The 16,153-nt window shown below is 65.5% G+C and overlaps 2 protein-coding genes across 3 annotated transcripts in view; one reads left to right on the top strand and one right to left on the bottom strand.

Annotated features, from left to right (window-relative positions):
• The window catches only part of SMAP2 (small ArfGAP2), an 18,468-nt gene extending 18,199 nt beyond the window's left edge, over positions 1 to 269 (bottom strand). The window contains exon 1 of the mRNA XM_035345359.1: positions 63 to 269. Coding sequence (XP_035201250.1) covers positions 63 to 165 — 103 coding nt within the window. The 5' untranslated portion in view covers positions 166 to 269. The remainder of the gene's footprint in view (positions 1 to 62) is intronic.
• A 1,423-nt stretch (positions 270 to 1,692) lies between these two features.
• On the top strand, positions 1,693 to 14,719 carry COL9A2 (collagen type IX alpha 2 chain). Of its 2 annotated transcripts, none has more exons than XR_004755916.1 (32): positions 1,693 to 1,879; positions 3,540 to 3,614; positions 4,367 to 4,402; positions 4,494 to 4,556; positions 5,669 to 5,722; positions 5,969 to 6,004; positions 6,243 to 6,266; positions 6,412 to 6,465; positions 6,773 to 6,826; positions 6,946 to 6,993; positions 7,257 to 7,313; positions 7,608 to 7,661; positions 8,065 to 8,118; positions 8,762 to 8,815; positions 8,969 to 9,022; positions 9,106 to 9,159; positions 9,320 to 9,373; positions 9,602 to 9,655; positions 9,903 to 9,956; positions 10,083 to 10,127; positions 10,274 to 10,327; positions 10,679 to 10,732; positions 10,800 to 10,853; positions 11,394 to 11,465; positions 11,591 to 11,626; positions 11,747 to 11,791; positions 11,937 to 11,969; positions 12,131 to 12,277; positions 12,819 to 12,873; positions 12,986 to 13,169; positions 13,631 to 13,708; positions 13,945 to 14,085. XR_004755916.1 is itself a non-coding variant. In XM_035345782.1 (32 exons), exons 1-32 carry the CDS (start codon positions 1,817 to 1,819, stop codon positions 14,148 to 14,150), a joined length of 2,064 nt encoding a protein of 687 aa, XP_035201673.1. In that variant the 5' UTR covers positions 1,693 to 1,816; the 3' UTR covers positions 14,151 to 14,719. The 2 variants fall into 2 exon arrangements, 1 of the variants encoding a protein (XP_035201673.1); XM_035345782.1 differs by having other exon boundaries at positions 12,981 to 13,169; positions 13,945 to 14,719.
• The last annotated feature ends 1,434 nt before the right edge of the window (positions 14,720 to 16,153 follow it).

The following is a 16,153-nucleotide window of genomic DNA, read 5'->3' as shown; positions in this document are numbered from 1 at the left end:
CCCCCCCCCCCCCCCCGGATCATCGGGAGGAGGACGGCGGCAGCACGTCCCGCCGCCGGTACCTTTGGCCTGGCAGTCGGCGCAGTACTTGTTGGCCTCGTCCAGCAGCAGCCCTGCCAGCACGGCCTGGTACCGCTCCACGTCGCGCACCGACTTCCCCGTCATGGCGCGGCCGCCGCCGGTGCCCGCCCGCGGGTCACGGCGCCGCCGGGCCCCCGCCGCTTCCTGCTTCCGGTCGCCGGTAGTGGGCGTGGCTTCCCAGGGGAGGAGGCAATGGGTGGGCACCGCGCGCGCTTTAACGCCTTCTTCGTCCCCGCCCCCTCGCCCCGTTCCCGGCGCTGATTCGCTGAGGAGCGTCAAAGCCCCGAGGGAGCCAATGGGAGGGAGGCGGGACGGGGGAGCGGGGGAGGCATGAATGGGCAGGGTCACGTGACGGGCCGGGAAGGGGCGGGGGAGGGAGTTGGGGGGGCGGGGAGTGAGTGGAGGGGGCGGGGGGTGAATGGGAGCGGGGGCTGGGGGAGGCTTGGGGGGGCTGGGGGCGGGGGGGTTGGCTGGGGGTGGGGGGGTGGTTGGTTTGGGGGAGAAGGGGGGCTGGGGGCGGTTGGCTGGGGGGATCAGGGGGGGTTGGGGGGGACGTGGGAGGCTGGGGGGACGTGGGGGCTTGGGGGCGATTGGGGGGTGCAGGGAGGGTAGGGGGGGCTGGGTGGCTGGGGGAGCAGGGGGGCTTGGGGGAGGATAAGGGCTTGGGGGGGTTGGCTGGGGGGGCAGAGGGGCTTGGGGGGGGCGTGGGGGCTGGGGGAGGTTGGCTGGGGGCAGCTGGGGGCACGGGGGGGGGCAGGAATGGTGCTGTGCAGGAGTCCGGGGGGTGCCGGGGGTCACGCAGGGCTTCCAGGATGACCTTCAGGCGGGCGAGGATCCCGTCTGGGTGCCTGGGAACCCAGGGGCGCAGCCCCCAGGGGCTCGGTTTGAAGGCACAAGGTCGGGGTGGAAGCGATCCCCTGCCCGCCAACACGGGGGGCAGCTTCGGCTGCTCCTGGGGGGGGGGCAGAAGCAGAGACCCCAGCGCCGGTGCCTCTCCTGCGCCTCTCCCACCTGACGGGACTGGGGGCTGCCGAAGGTTTCCAAGCACCCTGATGGTGAATCAGCCTGCTGCGGAGCCTCTGAGCCCTCTGTGAGGAGGAGGAGGAGGAGGAGGAAGAGGAGGAGGAGGAGGAAGGCGATCTGGCAGAGATGAATCATCCCCGAGCCTCCTGGGGATGGCAGAACCAGGGGGGGTGGCTGGCAGTGGGGGTGGAGAGGGGGAGACAGGCTTGGGGATGGAACCCGGCTGGGGGGCAGCACAGTGGCCCCCCATCCCCGACCAAGGGGCTCCTGCTCCCCCATCCCCTCCCAGCACCATGATGGGGGCTTGCTGGGGACCCATGGGGTGGCTGCTATGGTGCATGGGGGCTCAGCCCCACTCAGGGGCTCACATAGGAACGGGGGGCCAGGCACAGCAGACCCCCTCTGTTCCCCTGTCCCCATCTCCCAGCCCCTGGCCTGCATCAAAGCCCCCTTTGTGCCACCGCTGCCATCTCCCAGCCACCGTCACCGTCCAGCCTGCGCAGCCCAAAATAGCAGCACGCTCACCTGCGGGGGGGCCTGCGCCTGCCCTCGCCCCCTGCTGCTCCATATTAATAAGGCCCTTCCTCCTCCTCCTCCCCCTCCTCTTCCTCCTCCTCCTTCTCCCCGTCCCACCGAGCAGTCCAGCAGCCGCACCGAAGCGCGACGAAGCCCCCGCTGAAGCCCCCGCCACTCGGTGCCGGCCGCCCCCGCCATGGCCGGCCGCAGCCTCGGGCTCTGCCTGCTCCTCCACGCCTGCCTCTGCCTGGCCCAGCTTGTGAGTTGTCCCCCCTGATCCCCCCGTGCTCTACTGGGGTGTGGGGGGTGCCAGGGGACCGCCCCGTGCCCCCCGGTGCCGGCTGGCAGCACCGCGCACCCTTGGGACCTCCAGCCTGGCCCCGGCACGCCGCCGGCTACTCCCTTGTGCCCCAGGCGGGACTCCCAGCCCCGTGCCCAGAGCTCCTCCAGCTCCCTGGGACAGGGATGGGGCTGGGCAGCTCGGCTCAGCCTTGGGGACGTGTTAGCGAACCTCTCTGTCGTCCCCTCGGGACAGGAGGGGGGGCTCCCCCCAGCAGCATCCCAATTTTAGCTTTGGAGTTTGTTTCTGCTTTGCTGGGACGTGCTGCAGAGCCAGGCTGCAGGGGGTCCGGGGGGGCTCAGCCCCCCTGAAGGGCTCTGCGGGGGCTGTCTGAGGGGAGAGGGGTGCTGGGGGCCAGGGGGCCGGGGTCCTGGGGAGCCAAACTTACCCAGAGGCAGGAGAACACAAATCGGGGAGAAGCGACGGGGCCGCGTCCCTCGGCTCCTCAGAGCGAGTGCTGTGGCGGGTCCCTCCGGGGGCACGGAGCAGAGGAGAGCTCTCACGGCCCCGCAGCGCCAGCAGTCCCGTTTGGAGGTCGGGAGGGGAAGCTTTGGGAAATTCTCCCCGTGGGGCTGCCTGCCTCCGTCTGCCCGGGGAGCTCTGGCCAGCAGCAGCTGGGACACGGGAGCCTCGGGACAAGGGAGCGTTTGGAAATGGTTTGGGGAGCACAAAGGTGCCATTCACCGGGGCTCGCTCTCACTCCCGGCCCCGACTGCAGGGTTTAATTCCAAGGTGAAGCCAGGACGCCCTCGGTTTTGTGAACAAAGCAGCTCGACCTCCCGTCCTCACACATCTTTTAAAATAAATGAGCCTCGATGGCTGCAGCAGTCCAGCTGTGCCAGACCCGGCCGCCGCTGCTCCCATTTTCATCTCCAGGAACGCCAGGGGCTCGGGCTCTGCCACCACAGCCTCCTCCCCACAGACGCCCCGTTAGGATAACAGAGGTTTCTTTGCGGAGCTGCTCCTGTAAAAACCTCAAAGCTGGAGGCCAGGCAGCTCGGGGGCTCCCTTGGTGCGGGCTGAATGGCGCTTTTGTGAGCCGCCACAGCGCGAAGCCGCGATCGCGCTCACCGCTCGCCGGGCAGCGAGCCAGCCGCGGTGCTGGGAGCTCGGCGTTCCCATTTCACACTGGGGCTATAGGCACCTAAAACCCCTTTTGGACATGCTGGTGCCGAGCTTGCTCCCCGAGCGGAGGGGAGCCTCTGCAGGCACTGCCAGCAGCCCGCTGAGCCCCCGCTCCCGGCCGGGGCCAGAGCCCCGTTGGCAGCAGGGCAGGAGGGGAGGAAGGGCAGCGATGGGGTGGGGATGGGGGCGTCATGCCAGCATAGGGGGGATTTCCCCAATTCCCCAGGTGTTTCCATCTGTGCTTTTCCCAGGGGGCACAGGCTGGCACCGAAGGGCCCAGGGGGTGACAGGAGTGCCAGTGCCATGGGGTGCTCGCTCTGTCCCAGCCCTCTGGAGAAGTGTCCCCAGCATGTGCTGGTGGCGAGTGCCTCACCCCAGGCAGCCCCCGACCCCAAGCATCTCCTGGGGTCTGGCTGCTCCTTCCTGACCCTGCTCCCCTCCCTTTTCCCCTTAGCGAGGGCCACCAGGAGAGCCTGGGCCGCGAGGGCCCCCCGGTCCACCAGGAGTGCCGGGAGCGGATGGCATTGACGTGAGTGCGGGCGGCGGGGGGGGGCTGCAGCACAAAGGGGACATTGTGTGTGGGCAGAGGCTCGGCGGAGGCAGGGGCTGCGATGCCGACGGGTTCCTGCCCTGCCCTGCTCCAGGGCTGGGGTGTGGGGCCCCTGCCGAGCATCCCCGTGGCTCTGGGCAGCGCTGGTGGCAGCGGGAGCTGGCGCTTGGGGACAGCATGGGGACAGTTTGGGGACAGCAGCCTGTAGCTTCCTTGGGAAATGGGGCCTGAAATGCTTTTTTTGGGAACTTTTGGTCCATGGTGCTTGGGGCAGCCCTGTCTGGGTGGCTCCAGGGATGGATCCTGCCCAGGGAGGAGGGGGACTGGGAGCAGCAGGACCCCAGGCTGGGTGCCCACGGAGCAGTGACGTGGCCGAGGGCTGTGGCAAGCGGCCGTGACTCCTGGAGCCTCCCCAGAGCTGCGGGGTGGGAGCCCGATCAGAAGGGAGATCTGTGAGCCTCTGAGTGCCCCTTCTGCCTGCCCTCCCCGGGCTCTACCCCGGCCCCGGGTGTTTTTTTAGTGCTATTTATACCTGGGGGAGCCGCAGGCGTCATGCAACTGCACCAAAGCCCTTTCTCTTCTCACCTCCATCCCCATCCTGGCCCCGGGAGCCTTGCACCGGCTTTGGGAGGTGCACAGGAGGCACAGAGCTGGTCCTGAGCACTCCACGCTGCAGGGCCCATCTCTGCAGGGTGACAGGCCCCATTCGTAACCATCCTCCTTTTCCCCAGGGTGACAAAGGCTCTCCTGGAGCCCCCGGCTCTCCGGTGAGTACACGTGTCCCTCCGAGCCCTCCGGTTGTCTCGCCCTACTGGAAGAGCCCTTTCTAATTTGCACCGTGGCTATTTTCTCTCCAAGGGTGCCAAGGGGGAGCCCGGAGCCCCCGGTCCAGACGGGCCCCCAGGGAAGCCGGGCATCGACGTGAGTACCGAGCCCTTGTCCCACGGCACTGCGGTGCAGCAAATGCCCGGGGCCCCGCGTGGAGCCGCAGGATGGGGGTGCTGAGCCCGGTGCTGCTGGGGGTACTGGGGGCGATCTGCTGGCCAGGACCGGGGCTGGCTCCTCTCAGACAACCCATGGAGAAGCCTCGTGCAGCTTAAAGCTCTGGCACCCTTTCCTGCGGAGCACAGAGGGGCTCCAGGACACATTTCCTCAGCGGCAGCGTCTGTCCCAAGCCCTTGCTCGGCTCGTTTGCCCTAGCACAAACCCAGAGCAACCTCACGGCTCTGCTGGAGCCACCCCGGTGGCACCCTCATGTCCCCATTGTCCCCTTCCCGGCAGAACTGGGGCTGTCACAGCCGGGGGAGAGGGGCTGGAGCCACGTCCCTGCTGTGGGGTACGTGGGGTGTGCGATGGGCACCCACAGGGTTTGGTGCCTCCTTCCCGAGTGCGGTGCTGAGCATCAGACCTTCGCCTGGTTATCAGTAGGAAACCCAAACTCTTTTGTGTCTCTGGACATCAATTCCTAAAATATAAAAATTCATAAAAGGGTTTATTTATTCCTCAGTAATAAATGAGCAGGATGACAATGTCACTGCAGGCATGCGTTACTCCCCCGGGTTAACCCGCCCTGCACAAGATTTCAGCTCAGGCTCACCCTGCTCCATCCCCGCCTGCTCTGCGCCGTGCAGAATTAGCCCGGGCAGCAGGGGCAGCTCAAGCCATCGGCTGGGAGGGGGGGGTGAAACCCTCCGCAGCGAGCTGGGGCAGCCCTCAGGATGCTGAGCGAGGGATGGGGCAGGTCAGGATTTGTCCCAGCTCTGCCTGCTGGGACCGAGGCTAACGCAGCCGGGGGCTCGGAGCATCACTGCGATGCTGCCCCAGCTCTCCTGTGCCACCCGGCTTCGTCACAGGCACCAGCCCCAATTTGTTCTGGGACGTGTTCATGGCTGAGTGACAAAGAGAAATCCCCACCCTCACCCCCTGCCATGGGAGCAGCCCCAGCAAAAACACGGGTGGCTGGAGAAGGACTCGGGGAGGGAGGGGACGGTGGGCGCAGTGGCAGTGACCTCCTGCTCTCTCTCCTCTTACAGGGTCTCACGGGAGCAAAAGGGGAGCCCGGGCCCATGGGGGGGCCAGGACTGAAGGTAAGGTTGGGGACCATCACCCCGGGGCCCCCACCTGCCCCCACCTGCAGCGAGCGGGGCCCTGGCCAGGCTGGGGCCGTCCCAGCGCCGTGGAGGGGACACGCGGGTGCAGGACTGGGGCGATGGACTGGGGCAGCGCTGGGGCACAGGGACAGGATGCTGGGGGGGATTTTAGCAGTTGCCACAGCAGCAATAGGGCTTGGCAGGGTGGGCCAGACCCTCACGTTTTCCCTTCTGTCCCGGCAGGGCCAGCCCGGACTCCCAGGGCCACCGGGGCTCCCTGTGAGTATCCCCCTCTCTCCCGGGCACCAGCACCGGGCGTGATGCACCCGCTCCCGGCTCCAGCACCCACAAACAGGGCTGGAACAGAGCAGGGACAAAGCCCTGATCCCCCCCTCCCCCCGATGCATCCTTGGGGATGGCACGTGTATCGCCCTGCACGAAGCAGGGATGCTGTCAGGTTTGGGGGGGGGGGGGGGGGGCAGGAGATTTTGGCTCACCGTGTCTCTTCTTGTTGCAGGGCCCCTCGCTGCCAGGACCACCCGTAAGTGCTGTGCTTGGGTTGGGGCGGTGGGCCAGGCCCCCGGCTTGGGGGTGTGCTGCCAGAGTTCAGATCTCAGCACCGCCAAAGGGAGGGGGGCTCGGGGCTCACCCTCCCCCACTCGCTGAATGTCTCTCTTCTCCTTAAGGGGCTTCCAGGCCAGGTTGGACTCCCTGGGGAGATCGGAGCGCTGGGACCTAAGGTGAGGGGGCTGGAGGGAGAACAGGGCAGCCCCCCCTCCCTAAACCCTTCTCAATACTTTGGGGTACCTGGGACAAACCTGGGAGACCCCATCATGAGTGTGAGCATCCCCTACAGCGGGGACGGACTCAGCACCCACAGCCAGGTGCCCCTGCACCATCATGCCCCCAGTTCACAGCCAGGGACGTCCCCATTCCCAGTGTGACAGCCGGGGTCCCCGGCGCTTCGTCGCCCTTCTCCATGCCAGCTCTGGCAGTACCAGCTGCCCACCCACGCCTAAACCCCCTCTCCTCGGGGTTCTTTCCTAGGGTGACCCAGGACCCGACGGCCCGCGGGGTCCCCCAGGCCCTCCAGGGAAACCCGTGAGTATCCGTGCGGGCACTGCTCCAGCTCCATGGGCACACTCCTCCCTCCCTCCTGGGTGCCACATTTACCCCCCAGTGTCTGCTCCCACGGGTGCTGATGATCTCCTTCCCCACAGGGCCCCCCGGGACACATCCAAGGACTGGAGGGCAGCGCTGATTTCTTGGTGAGAGCTGCCGTTACCTCGCCCCTTCAACAGGCTTTTACAGCTTAGCAGCAGCTGGGAGAGCATACGCTGCACGGGCCCAAAATGCATCATTAATTTGGTGACTGGGGGGGGGAGCAGGGTCCTGAAATGCAGTGATGCTGGGAGCAGTGGGTTCCTGCATCTCCCAGCCTCGACATTACACACGTGAGCTTGTCCTTCGGGCAGCAGTGCCTGTGCACAGCTCCTCCGCAGCCCAACATGTGCTTGTTCTTCCCCACCAGTGCCCGACCAACTGCCCGCCGGGTCCCAAGGGCCCCCAGGGACTGCAGGGACTGAAGGTGAGGAAGCCCCGGAGCCAACGGGGTGCAACCAGGGACCGTTCCTTCCACTGCTGTGGAGGCTGGCTGAAGGGCTGAAGGAATTCTTCCTCGGTCTGGAGACACAGGCAGCTCCAGGCCGCCCAGCAGCGGGGCGATGCGCATGCACGGAGCTGGCCGTGGGGTGCTGAGCGCTGCTGCATTGCTGCCAGCTGGCACCTGGGAGGGACGTGGTGGGCAGGGTGGCTCTGGGTGGTGCTGCAGAGCTGCTGCCATGCTCAGGGGAGCTCACCTCCTCCTCCTCCTTGCCCTTAGGGACACAGAGGCCGTCCCGGTGCCCTGGGAGAGCCCGGCCAGCAGGGCAGGCAGGTGAGTGGGGCCAGTGTGCATCGGCCAGTCCCTGGGGACATCCCAGCAGGGACAGGGGTGGGCGGCTCGGGGAGCTGGGGCTGAGGGCAGTGGGGAGAGAAAGGGGGAAGGTGGGGAAGAGGTCAGTAGGAGAGGAGGGAGATCAGGACTGGGAGGAGGAGGAGGGTGTGGGGTGATCTTCCCATGGAGGATGGGGCTCTGTGCTCCCTGGGGAACCTGGCTCCATCCCATCTCATCCCATCCCGTCCCATCCCATCCCATCCCATCCCATCCCATCCCATCCCATCCCATCCCATCCCATCCCCCCCCATCCCCATCCCCTGCCAGGTCCCAAGGGAGGGGTCCCAGCTCCCCAGGACGTTTCACCCTGGTGCTCACCTCTCTTCTCCCCATCCCTCCCCAGGGCCCCAAGGGTGATGTCGGTGTCTCCGGAGAGCAAGGCATCCCAGGCCCTCCAGTACCGTATTTATTTCTCTTTACTTCTCTTCTCCTGGGGTGCTCGGGGCCGAGCAGGGGCTGGGGGCGGCTGGGTCGTGCCCCCATACTCGGGGCACGTGGTGTCGGTGTGCCCCTGCACCAACCCCTGGGACCGAGGCACAGCCATCGTCCCCTCCACCTCCCTCCTCCCAGCGGCGGAGCTGCCACTGCTGGGGGGGTCACAAAGGCTGGCTCGATGACCTGGGACCTGGGACAAATCCCCCGTTCCCTCTGAGCCCCCCCTGCCCCAGCCGAACTGGGGCCGCGGTGCCCAGCTCGCTGCTGGGACGCGGGGATTAAGCCGCGCGAGCCCGCTGAGCACTTTGAAGATGCAGAGCAATTACCGGGCTGAGCCGTCCGGTGCAGCAAAGGGTGAAACGGCTTTGAAGCCCTGAGCTTTGCTGGGGGAAGCAGCCCCGGTTTGGGGCTGTTGCTGTTATTGGAGCGACAGCTGGAAAGGGGCCTGCTGGGCTCCGGCGGAATTAGGGCGAAAACGCCTTGAGTTTGGCAAAAGTGGCTGATTTCCAGTGTCGGATTCTGCTTTAATTGTGGCTCCCCCCGGGTGCTGCTGGCTGGTGCCCGGGCAGCTTCCAGCTGAGCCCAGCTTTGTTTCCTCCCCCCAGGGACCACAGGGCCAGAGGGGCTACCCGGGGATGGCAGGACCCAAGGGCGAGACAGTAAGTGCCGGGGTCAGGCAGGGCAGGGGCGGGCTGGGGGCTGCTTGCCAGGAGCATCCCCAACACAGGGGATGGAGGTCTCACTAATGGAGCCGGAGCTCATGGGGTCGGAGCTGGGCTGGGAGGAATCCCCCCTCCGTGCTCTCTTTGCAGGGTCCTGCCGGCTACAAGGGGATGGTGGGGACCATCGGCGCGGCCGGGCGGCCGGTGAGTGCCCTCCCTTCGCCCTGGGTGTGGGTGGGTGGGTGGCCCTGCTCTTCCCTGCTGAGCCCCATTTTTCTCCCCTGCAGGGCAAGGAAGGACCCAGGGGACCTCCGGGGGAGCCTGGCGAGAAGGGAGAGCTGGTAGGTAACCCACGGTGCCCGGGCCCCTTTTCTCCAGCCTGGCACCGCTCCCTGGTGTGGAGAGGGGCTCTCTGGGCACCCCCTCCCTTTCCGTGCCCATTGGCTCCATCCCCTGCGCTGAGGGCACTGCAGAAATTCCCCCTGCTCTCTCCCACTGCAGGGTGGCCGCGGCATCAGGGGCCCCCAAGGAGACATCGGCCCCAAGGGGGAGAATGTGAGTACTTTGGCAGCGCCCTGAGCCCTGAGCGAGGAGCAGCCTCTGTCCCCTCTGTCCCCTCGGGGCCACCTTGTGTCCTTGCATCCTGGCTCAGAGCAGGGCTGTGAGCCTGCAGAAGCACCTGGCTGCTCCGGGGGCACGCAGGGCTGCTGGGCTCCTTTCCCTTCCCCTCCTTTCCTGGCCCCTCGGAGGTGTCAGACTGAGCCACCCGTCCCCTTTTCGCAGGGTCTCCCGGGCATCGATGGCAAGGACGGCACCCCGGGCATCCCCGGCGTGAAGGTGAGGGGCTGCAGGGAGCTGCTGGGCGCTGGGGAACCAGCACCCGCTGCTCCTCTTCCCAGGATATAAATACTGGAAACAACGGGGACGGCGGGCGGCACAGGCTCCTGGCCCTTGGTGGGGCACGTCCCCACCTGGCAGCGTGGCCGTCCCCATGAGATCAAGGACCACACTCCCCTTGTCCCACCATGGTGACCCCATTTCTGCCGCGTTCCCCGCACTGGTGACATCCTCTTGTTCCCTGCAGGGCAGCGCAGGACAGCCTGGCCGCCCGGGGCCTCCGGGACACCGGGGACAGGCTGTGAGTAGGGGAGCCCCCGGGTGGTGCTGGGTGCAGGGGCAGCACCCAGCAGGGATGTCACCCCCTGGGACAGGGTGGTGCCCCCCTGCCCGGGGCGTGGGGTCTGATCCTGCTGTGTTTCTGCAGGGCTTGCCGGGCCAGCCGGGAAGCAAAGGTGGCCCAGGAGATAAGGTGGGCGTGGGGCTTGAGCCCGCAGCCTCGTCCCCCTCCCGTGCCCCCCTCCCCATCCGCAGCACGTCCCACGTCCCGCTCCCCTCCTGCAGCCCTGGCGGGGGGGGGACGGGGACCCGTCCCTGAGTGGCTCTGTCTGTTCTCAGGGCGAAGTGGGTGCTCGGGGCCAGCCAGGCATCACCGGCGCCCCGGGGCAGTTGGTGAGTAGAGACCCGAATGAGCCTCCCCAGCAGCGCGGGGCTGCGCTTTCCGCTCTGTTTGCTGTCACAAACCTCTCTGGAGCCCATGGGACGGGGCTCAGCACCTTCGTTACACTCCCTGGGGCTCCAGCCCTGGCTCGAACCCCTCCGTGGCCACGCTCTGCAGCCAGCAGCCACCCACAAAGGCTGCAGGGATCCAGGATGGGGCCACGTGTCCCCTGCAGCGTCCCCTGCAAAGGACGAAGGGCTCACGATGGCACCCGCCTGCGAGGGGGGCAGCACCAGCACCCGTTGCGCTACCCCTGCCCCTCGCAGCACTGACCCCCTGCGCCGGGTGTTTTTCCTCCTTAGGGCGAGCCCGGCCCCCGGGGCGAGCAGGGACCGCAGGGCGTCCCCGGGCTGAAGGTGAGTGGGGGGCACGGGGGGGCTGCGGCCGTGCCGGGCACTGCCCCTGACTTTGTTCTCTTTGCAGGGTGACCGGGGCGAGCGCGGCCTCGTGGGTGCCCCTGGCGAGCAGGGCAGAGCGGTGAGAACACGGGGGTGGGGTGGGGAGGACACGGGTACAGGGGGGGACGGCTCGGGGCAAGGCTGGAGCCGCTGCTTTGATCACTGCGGGGTGTGATCGGCGGGGTGAGGGATTAGCCAGCAGGGTGAGTAGTGCTGGGATTAGCAGCCCCCAGGGGGGCAGGAATTTCATCCCTGCCCTGCCAGAATGAGGCAGCCGATGGGGTGAGCGCCTGGCCCCTCTTGGAGGCTTTCCTGGAGTGGAAAATGGCCCCAGAGTGAGCTTCGTCCTTATGGGGTCGGAGCCCCTTCCCTGCAGAACCCCCCTGGCTCATGAAAGTGGAGCAGGGGCTCTGTCCTCCTGCCGTCCTGCCCTGTGCCCCCACAGCTGTGGGATTCGGGTCGGGGTGGCGGAGCTGTGGGAAGGGACAGAGCTCCCCGTCTCGGTGCAGCACCCTGCAGCCCATCGCTCTGCAGGCGATGCTCAGCTGGGGGCAGAGGATGTTCCCCAGGGCTTCTGCCGTTCACTTTCCTCTTTTCCTTCTCTTACCTCAACTTCCAGGGGCCCAAAGGTGAACAGGGTCCGCCAGGAATCCCAGGACCCCAGGGCTTGCCGGGAGTCAAAGGAGACAAGGTGACAGCTGTGGGGCTCACTGCAGCGCAGGGGTTTGGGGCCGGGGGGGGGAAGCTTTTAGCAGCCACGTGGTGCTCGTGGGACGCACCCGCTCGTCGGCTGACCCCCTTCCCTCCTTTCTCCAGGGCTCCCCAGGGAAAACTGGGCCCAAAGGTGGCATCGTGAGTATCCCCCTGCGAGCCTCTGCGTGGAGGAGCAGCAGCTCTAACGCGGCAGGATGGGGGGTGGGGTTCAAGTGGGTGCTGGTGGGGGTTTCACAGCTCTTGTTGTCTTTGCTTTAGGGAGACCCCGGCGTTCACGGCCTCGCGGGGGTGAAGGGCGAGAAGGTAGGGCCCTGGGGGCAGGGGTGAACCTGGTGGGCATTCCTGGGGGGCGCGGGGTCAGCTCTCGGGGGGGTGCACGTGCCTCCCCTGGAGCATTGCTGAACGAGTGCTGCTTCCTCATCGCATTTCTTGTGTCCTCTGTCCCCAGGGTGAATCAGGCGAGCCGGGGCCGAAGGGACAGGTGAGTGACCGGCTGCTGGGGGCGAGCGGAGCCCCGCACCGTGGTGCTGAGCAGCTCCAAGGGACCCTCAGCTGGAGGCGATCATCCTCCACGGAGCTGGATGTGGCCCCCCGGCCCTGTGCTGAGCTCACCACCCATGCCACTGCTCCATCCCCCTGCAGCAAGGTGTCCAGGGCGAGCTCGGCTTCCCCGGCCCCTCGGGGGATGCGGGCGCACCGGGTGTGCGAGGCTACCCGGGCCCCCCTGGCCCACGAGGACTCGTCGGGGAGCGCGGCGTGCCGGGGATGCCTGGCCAGCGGGGCGTAGCGGTGAGTACCCCAGAAATCCCTGGCCACTGTGTGCCCACCCGGGCGGTGAGCCGGGGGCATTGCCAGTGTCTGAGTTGTTGCCTGACCTTCCCTTAGCGACTGCTTCCTCCGGGCAGCTGGAGCTGAGCCGATTATTTCAGAATAAGCCCCACGTTGCAGCTCGCCAGGAGGGCTGAGCTGGAGTCGGGAGCCCACCTTTCCAGAAAAGAAGAGCTCAGCTCTTTTTTTTTCTCCCTGTACATAGCAAAGGCGGCGGATTTAGGTCCAACGTGCACCTCTGCACGTATCCTTTGTTTCCCAGAACAGAATTCTTCCAACATAAGCTTGCTTTTAGAGTTGCAGAATGAGGCGAGCAGGTTGTAGGGCTGGCACGAGCTGAGGCTGGAGCACCTGTACTGGGACTGAACGGGGAACAAAGAAGGGTTGGGAAGGGGGTGAGGGTGCAGGGAGGTGCTTTGGGCTGGGGGAGCAGGACAGGGCCAGCTCTGGGGATGGAAGGAGCTCTCCCCTCGTGGTGCATCCCTCCTCTTGCTGCCCGCAGGGCCGGGATGCTGGGGACCAGCACATTGTTGACGTGGTGCTGAAGATGCTGCAAGGTGAGGGGGGCGAGTGGCACCCGGTGCCCACACACCCCATGAGCGGGACCCCACCAGCTGGGCTGCTGCCATGTCCTGTCCCACACCGGCCCCTCTCTGCCCTACAGAGCAGCTGGCGGAGGTGGCCGTGAGTGCCAAGAGAGCTGCCTTGGGGGGAGCCGGTGCCATGGGCCCCCCAGGACCTCCTGGGCCTCCAGGCCCACCTGGAGAGCAAGGCCCACATGGACCCATGGGACCTCGAGGTGTCCCCGGCATCCTGGGTGCCGCCGGGCAGATCGGCAACATCGGACCCAAAGGTGAGTGGCAGGGGGCTCGGGGATGGCGAGCAGAGGGATGGCGTGGCTGGGCCTCTGTCGGGGTAAAAAGCAGAGGAGGTTCTGAAATAATCTGCCCTGCCCTAAGGGAGCAGGCTCACCCACCTGCTGAGTTCTTTGGGTTGGGGTTTTCAATGAAGTGAAAGCTCGCAGCTGTCTGCAGGGAGCGTTTTCCCATCCCCACCCCAATTCTGACAGGCACCGTAGCTGCAGAATAAAGCTCAGCGTTTTCTCTTTGCACCCCCAAAACAAAGCCATACCCACCCCATGCCGTGCTGGACAGCCCGCAGCAGCAATAGGGCACAGAAACGTTCCTTGAGGCCGCCCACTCCCATATTTCCCCACCCACCCATACTGAGCCCCCCCACCCCATAGACCCCCTCCAGAGTCTCCATGGTTCCTGCTGCAGCTCCGGCCTTCCCTTCCCTCTTTTTCCCCCCCAGGAAAGCGCGGGGAGAAAGGTGAGCGGGGAGACATCGGCCGCGGACACCCAGGGATGCCGGGCCCCCCAGGGATCCCAGGTAAGCCCCTGGGGGCACACGGGGCAGCCCCAGACCCATGTAACAGATAAAACCAGGCACCTCTGACTCACGCCTACAAACCTGGGCAGATTCATCCCACAAATCTGAGTGGTAGCACCCCTTCCTGCCCCATGGATTTGCCAGCTCTGGGGGCAGCACGTCCCATGCTCCGCTCCACCAAAGGCGCTGGGAGCCGGAGCTGAGCACCCCAGCTCACAGCCACGCTCCCCTCGCAGGTCTCCCCGGCATCCCCGGCCACGCACTGGATGGCAAGGATGGGGAGCGGGGCCCTCCGGGCGCCCCGGGGGAGGCTGGCCGCCCGGGTTTACCCGGCCCCACGGGGCTACCGGGCTTCTGCGAGCCGGCCGCCTGCCTCGGAGCCTCCGCGTACGCCTCGGCGCGCCTGACGGAGCCGGGTGCTGTCAAGGGACCCCTGTACTGAGGGCACCGCCGGACCTAGAGACTGAAAACTGCAAACCCACAGGAAGCCACCTCTGCGCCATCCCGGCCCCGAGGGCTGCACAAACTGGGGAGCCCGTGGGAGGGAGGGTGCAGGGTCAGGGGGACCCGGTGAGGGCAGAGCCCCCCAGCTGGTGTGACCCCCCCAGCAGCTCGGTTTGGGGTGAAAAACAAAGGGACATCGCCACGGCACCTGTCCTTGGTGCTGGGGCTCACCACCGGCCCCTCTGCCCCTCCCTGTGCCTGTCCCAAAGAAATAAATCGACTTTTATACAAACCCTCTCGCTCTGGTATGTCCTGTTTGGGGCTGGAGGGGAGGGCTTGGTGCTGATTCCCCTCAGATTTTTTTTTATTTTTTATTTTTAAACAAACAAACAAACAGAAATTGTGGTTTGACTATTTAAGATGTGCCAGAGCCAGCCTTGTTCACTGCTGGGCGCTCACGCAGCTGTAAATCTTTGTAAAATAGGATTATTTTATAACTATGAATAGAAAATTGCCAACTTTTTAAAAACTGGACAATAAAAACGAGATGGATTGTTAATGAACTGAGACAATGCGTTGATTTCCTTGAATCAAAACAAGCCTGTGCTGGGTGTGGGCAGGGGACGTGGTGTGAGGCTTGCAGCTAGCTTTTCTATCTCCTTAAGACTCTTTTGTGGGCATCTCAATTGCTCATTCCCTTCCCTGGGGACAATTTCAGCCTCTCAATAAGTTTCTTAAGTGAGGGCTGCTCCTTTTTCCCCTCTTGCACCTCTGCAAACATGCACGGTGATTTGTCCCCCCTCGACTGCTCATGATTGGCAGCTCTGTGGGGCTGAGCAAAGTCACCAGAAATGGGTTGGGCACCTTCAAACAGCACCAAACCCTTCCCAGTCCCCTCGCAATCAAGCGGGGCAGACCGCTATTAGCAGCGCCGAGGAGGGCATCGATCCCCTAATAGCTAAAGAGGAGCCCGCAGCTCTGACCAGATCCGCAGGTGTCTCTCTCATTATTGCCATCGACAGCAGGAAGGATTAAAGCCATGCAGCGGGAGCAACGGGGCTTCGCTTTGTAAGATAAATAAAAGTCAATTTTTGTTTATTAGCAGCGCATTGTTGGCTTGGCAGGGGAACAAACCCCGGGGAGCGGCGGCGAGCGCGCTGGGTGCCGCAGTCCCGTGGGGCGTCATCGCAGCACCATGGGCAAATGGGGCCATGGCTTGGCCCCAGCTGGGTACACGTCCCCTGAGGGGGGCTGATTTGGGATTTCAGCAGGGAACAGCTCCAAACCCAGCAGAACCAGTATCAGGTGCTCTCCATCCCCATACACACCTGGCCCTACAGCAGGGTGTTTCCCATATGGCTCCTTTCTGGCCCCGTGCTCGCTTTCCACTTGAATCGCCTTCCTGGGCCCTTTGCAAACTGCTGCCTCGTCACTTACCGTGCAATCAGCTAACTTTAAGGGGTTTTTTTTTTTTTTTTTTTTTTTTTTTTTTTTTTATTGGATGGGAATTGCAAATGTTTTATTTGCAAGTTGGAAATGAATCAAGAAATTAAGACAGCTGCATTTCAACGAGGGGCCAGACTCCGGTTCCTTCCAAACGCGCTCCGAATCTGCCTCTTCATCAGAGCCCTCATAAATATTCACCCAACTCACAGCAGATCGGATGCCGGCGTGGAGCTGGAAGATGGGCCGGCTGTGGAAACCAGGCAGCCGCAGAGCCTCCAGCTCCTTCCCCATGCGGCAACCGAACGCTGCGAGCGGGGTGCCAAGCACCGACAGCTTCGGGACGGGCCCGGGGAGCCTCCCCGCGGGGTGACCGAGCCCCGGGGGGGAACACCCGGGCTCGGGAAGGCTCCGGCGGAGCGGCACAGCCAGGCCCCCGGCCGCCAGAGGGAGCCGTCCGCCCGCGGAACGCCCCGGCCGCGGCTCTGCCCGGTGCGGTCGGGGCTCGGCCGCCCCCGGGGGGCTGCAGAAGGCTGGGGGGGGGGGGGGGGGGGGGGG

The sequence above is a fragment of the Oxyura jamaicensis genome, chromosome 23 (genome assembly GCF_011077185.1).
Source record: "Oxyura jamaicensis isolate SHBP4307 breed ruddy duck chromosome 23, BPBGC_Ojam_1.0, whole genome shotgun sequence".
In the NCBI taxonomy this organism is placed as follows: domain Eukaryota; kingdom Metazoa; phylum Chordata; class Aves; order Anseriformes; family Anatidae; genus Oxyura; species Oxyura jamaicensis.
This window is presented reverse-complemented; position numbering and strand designations above follow the sequence as displayed.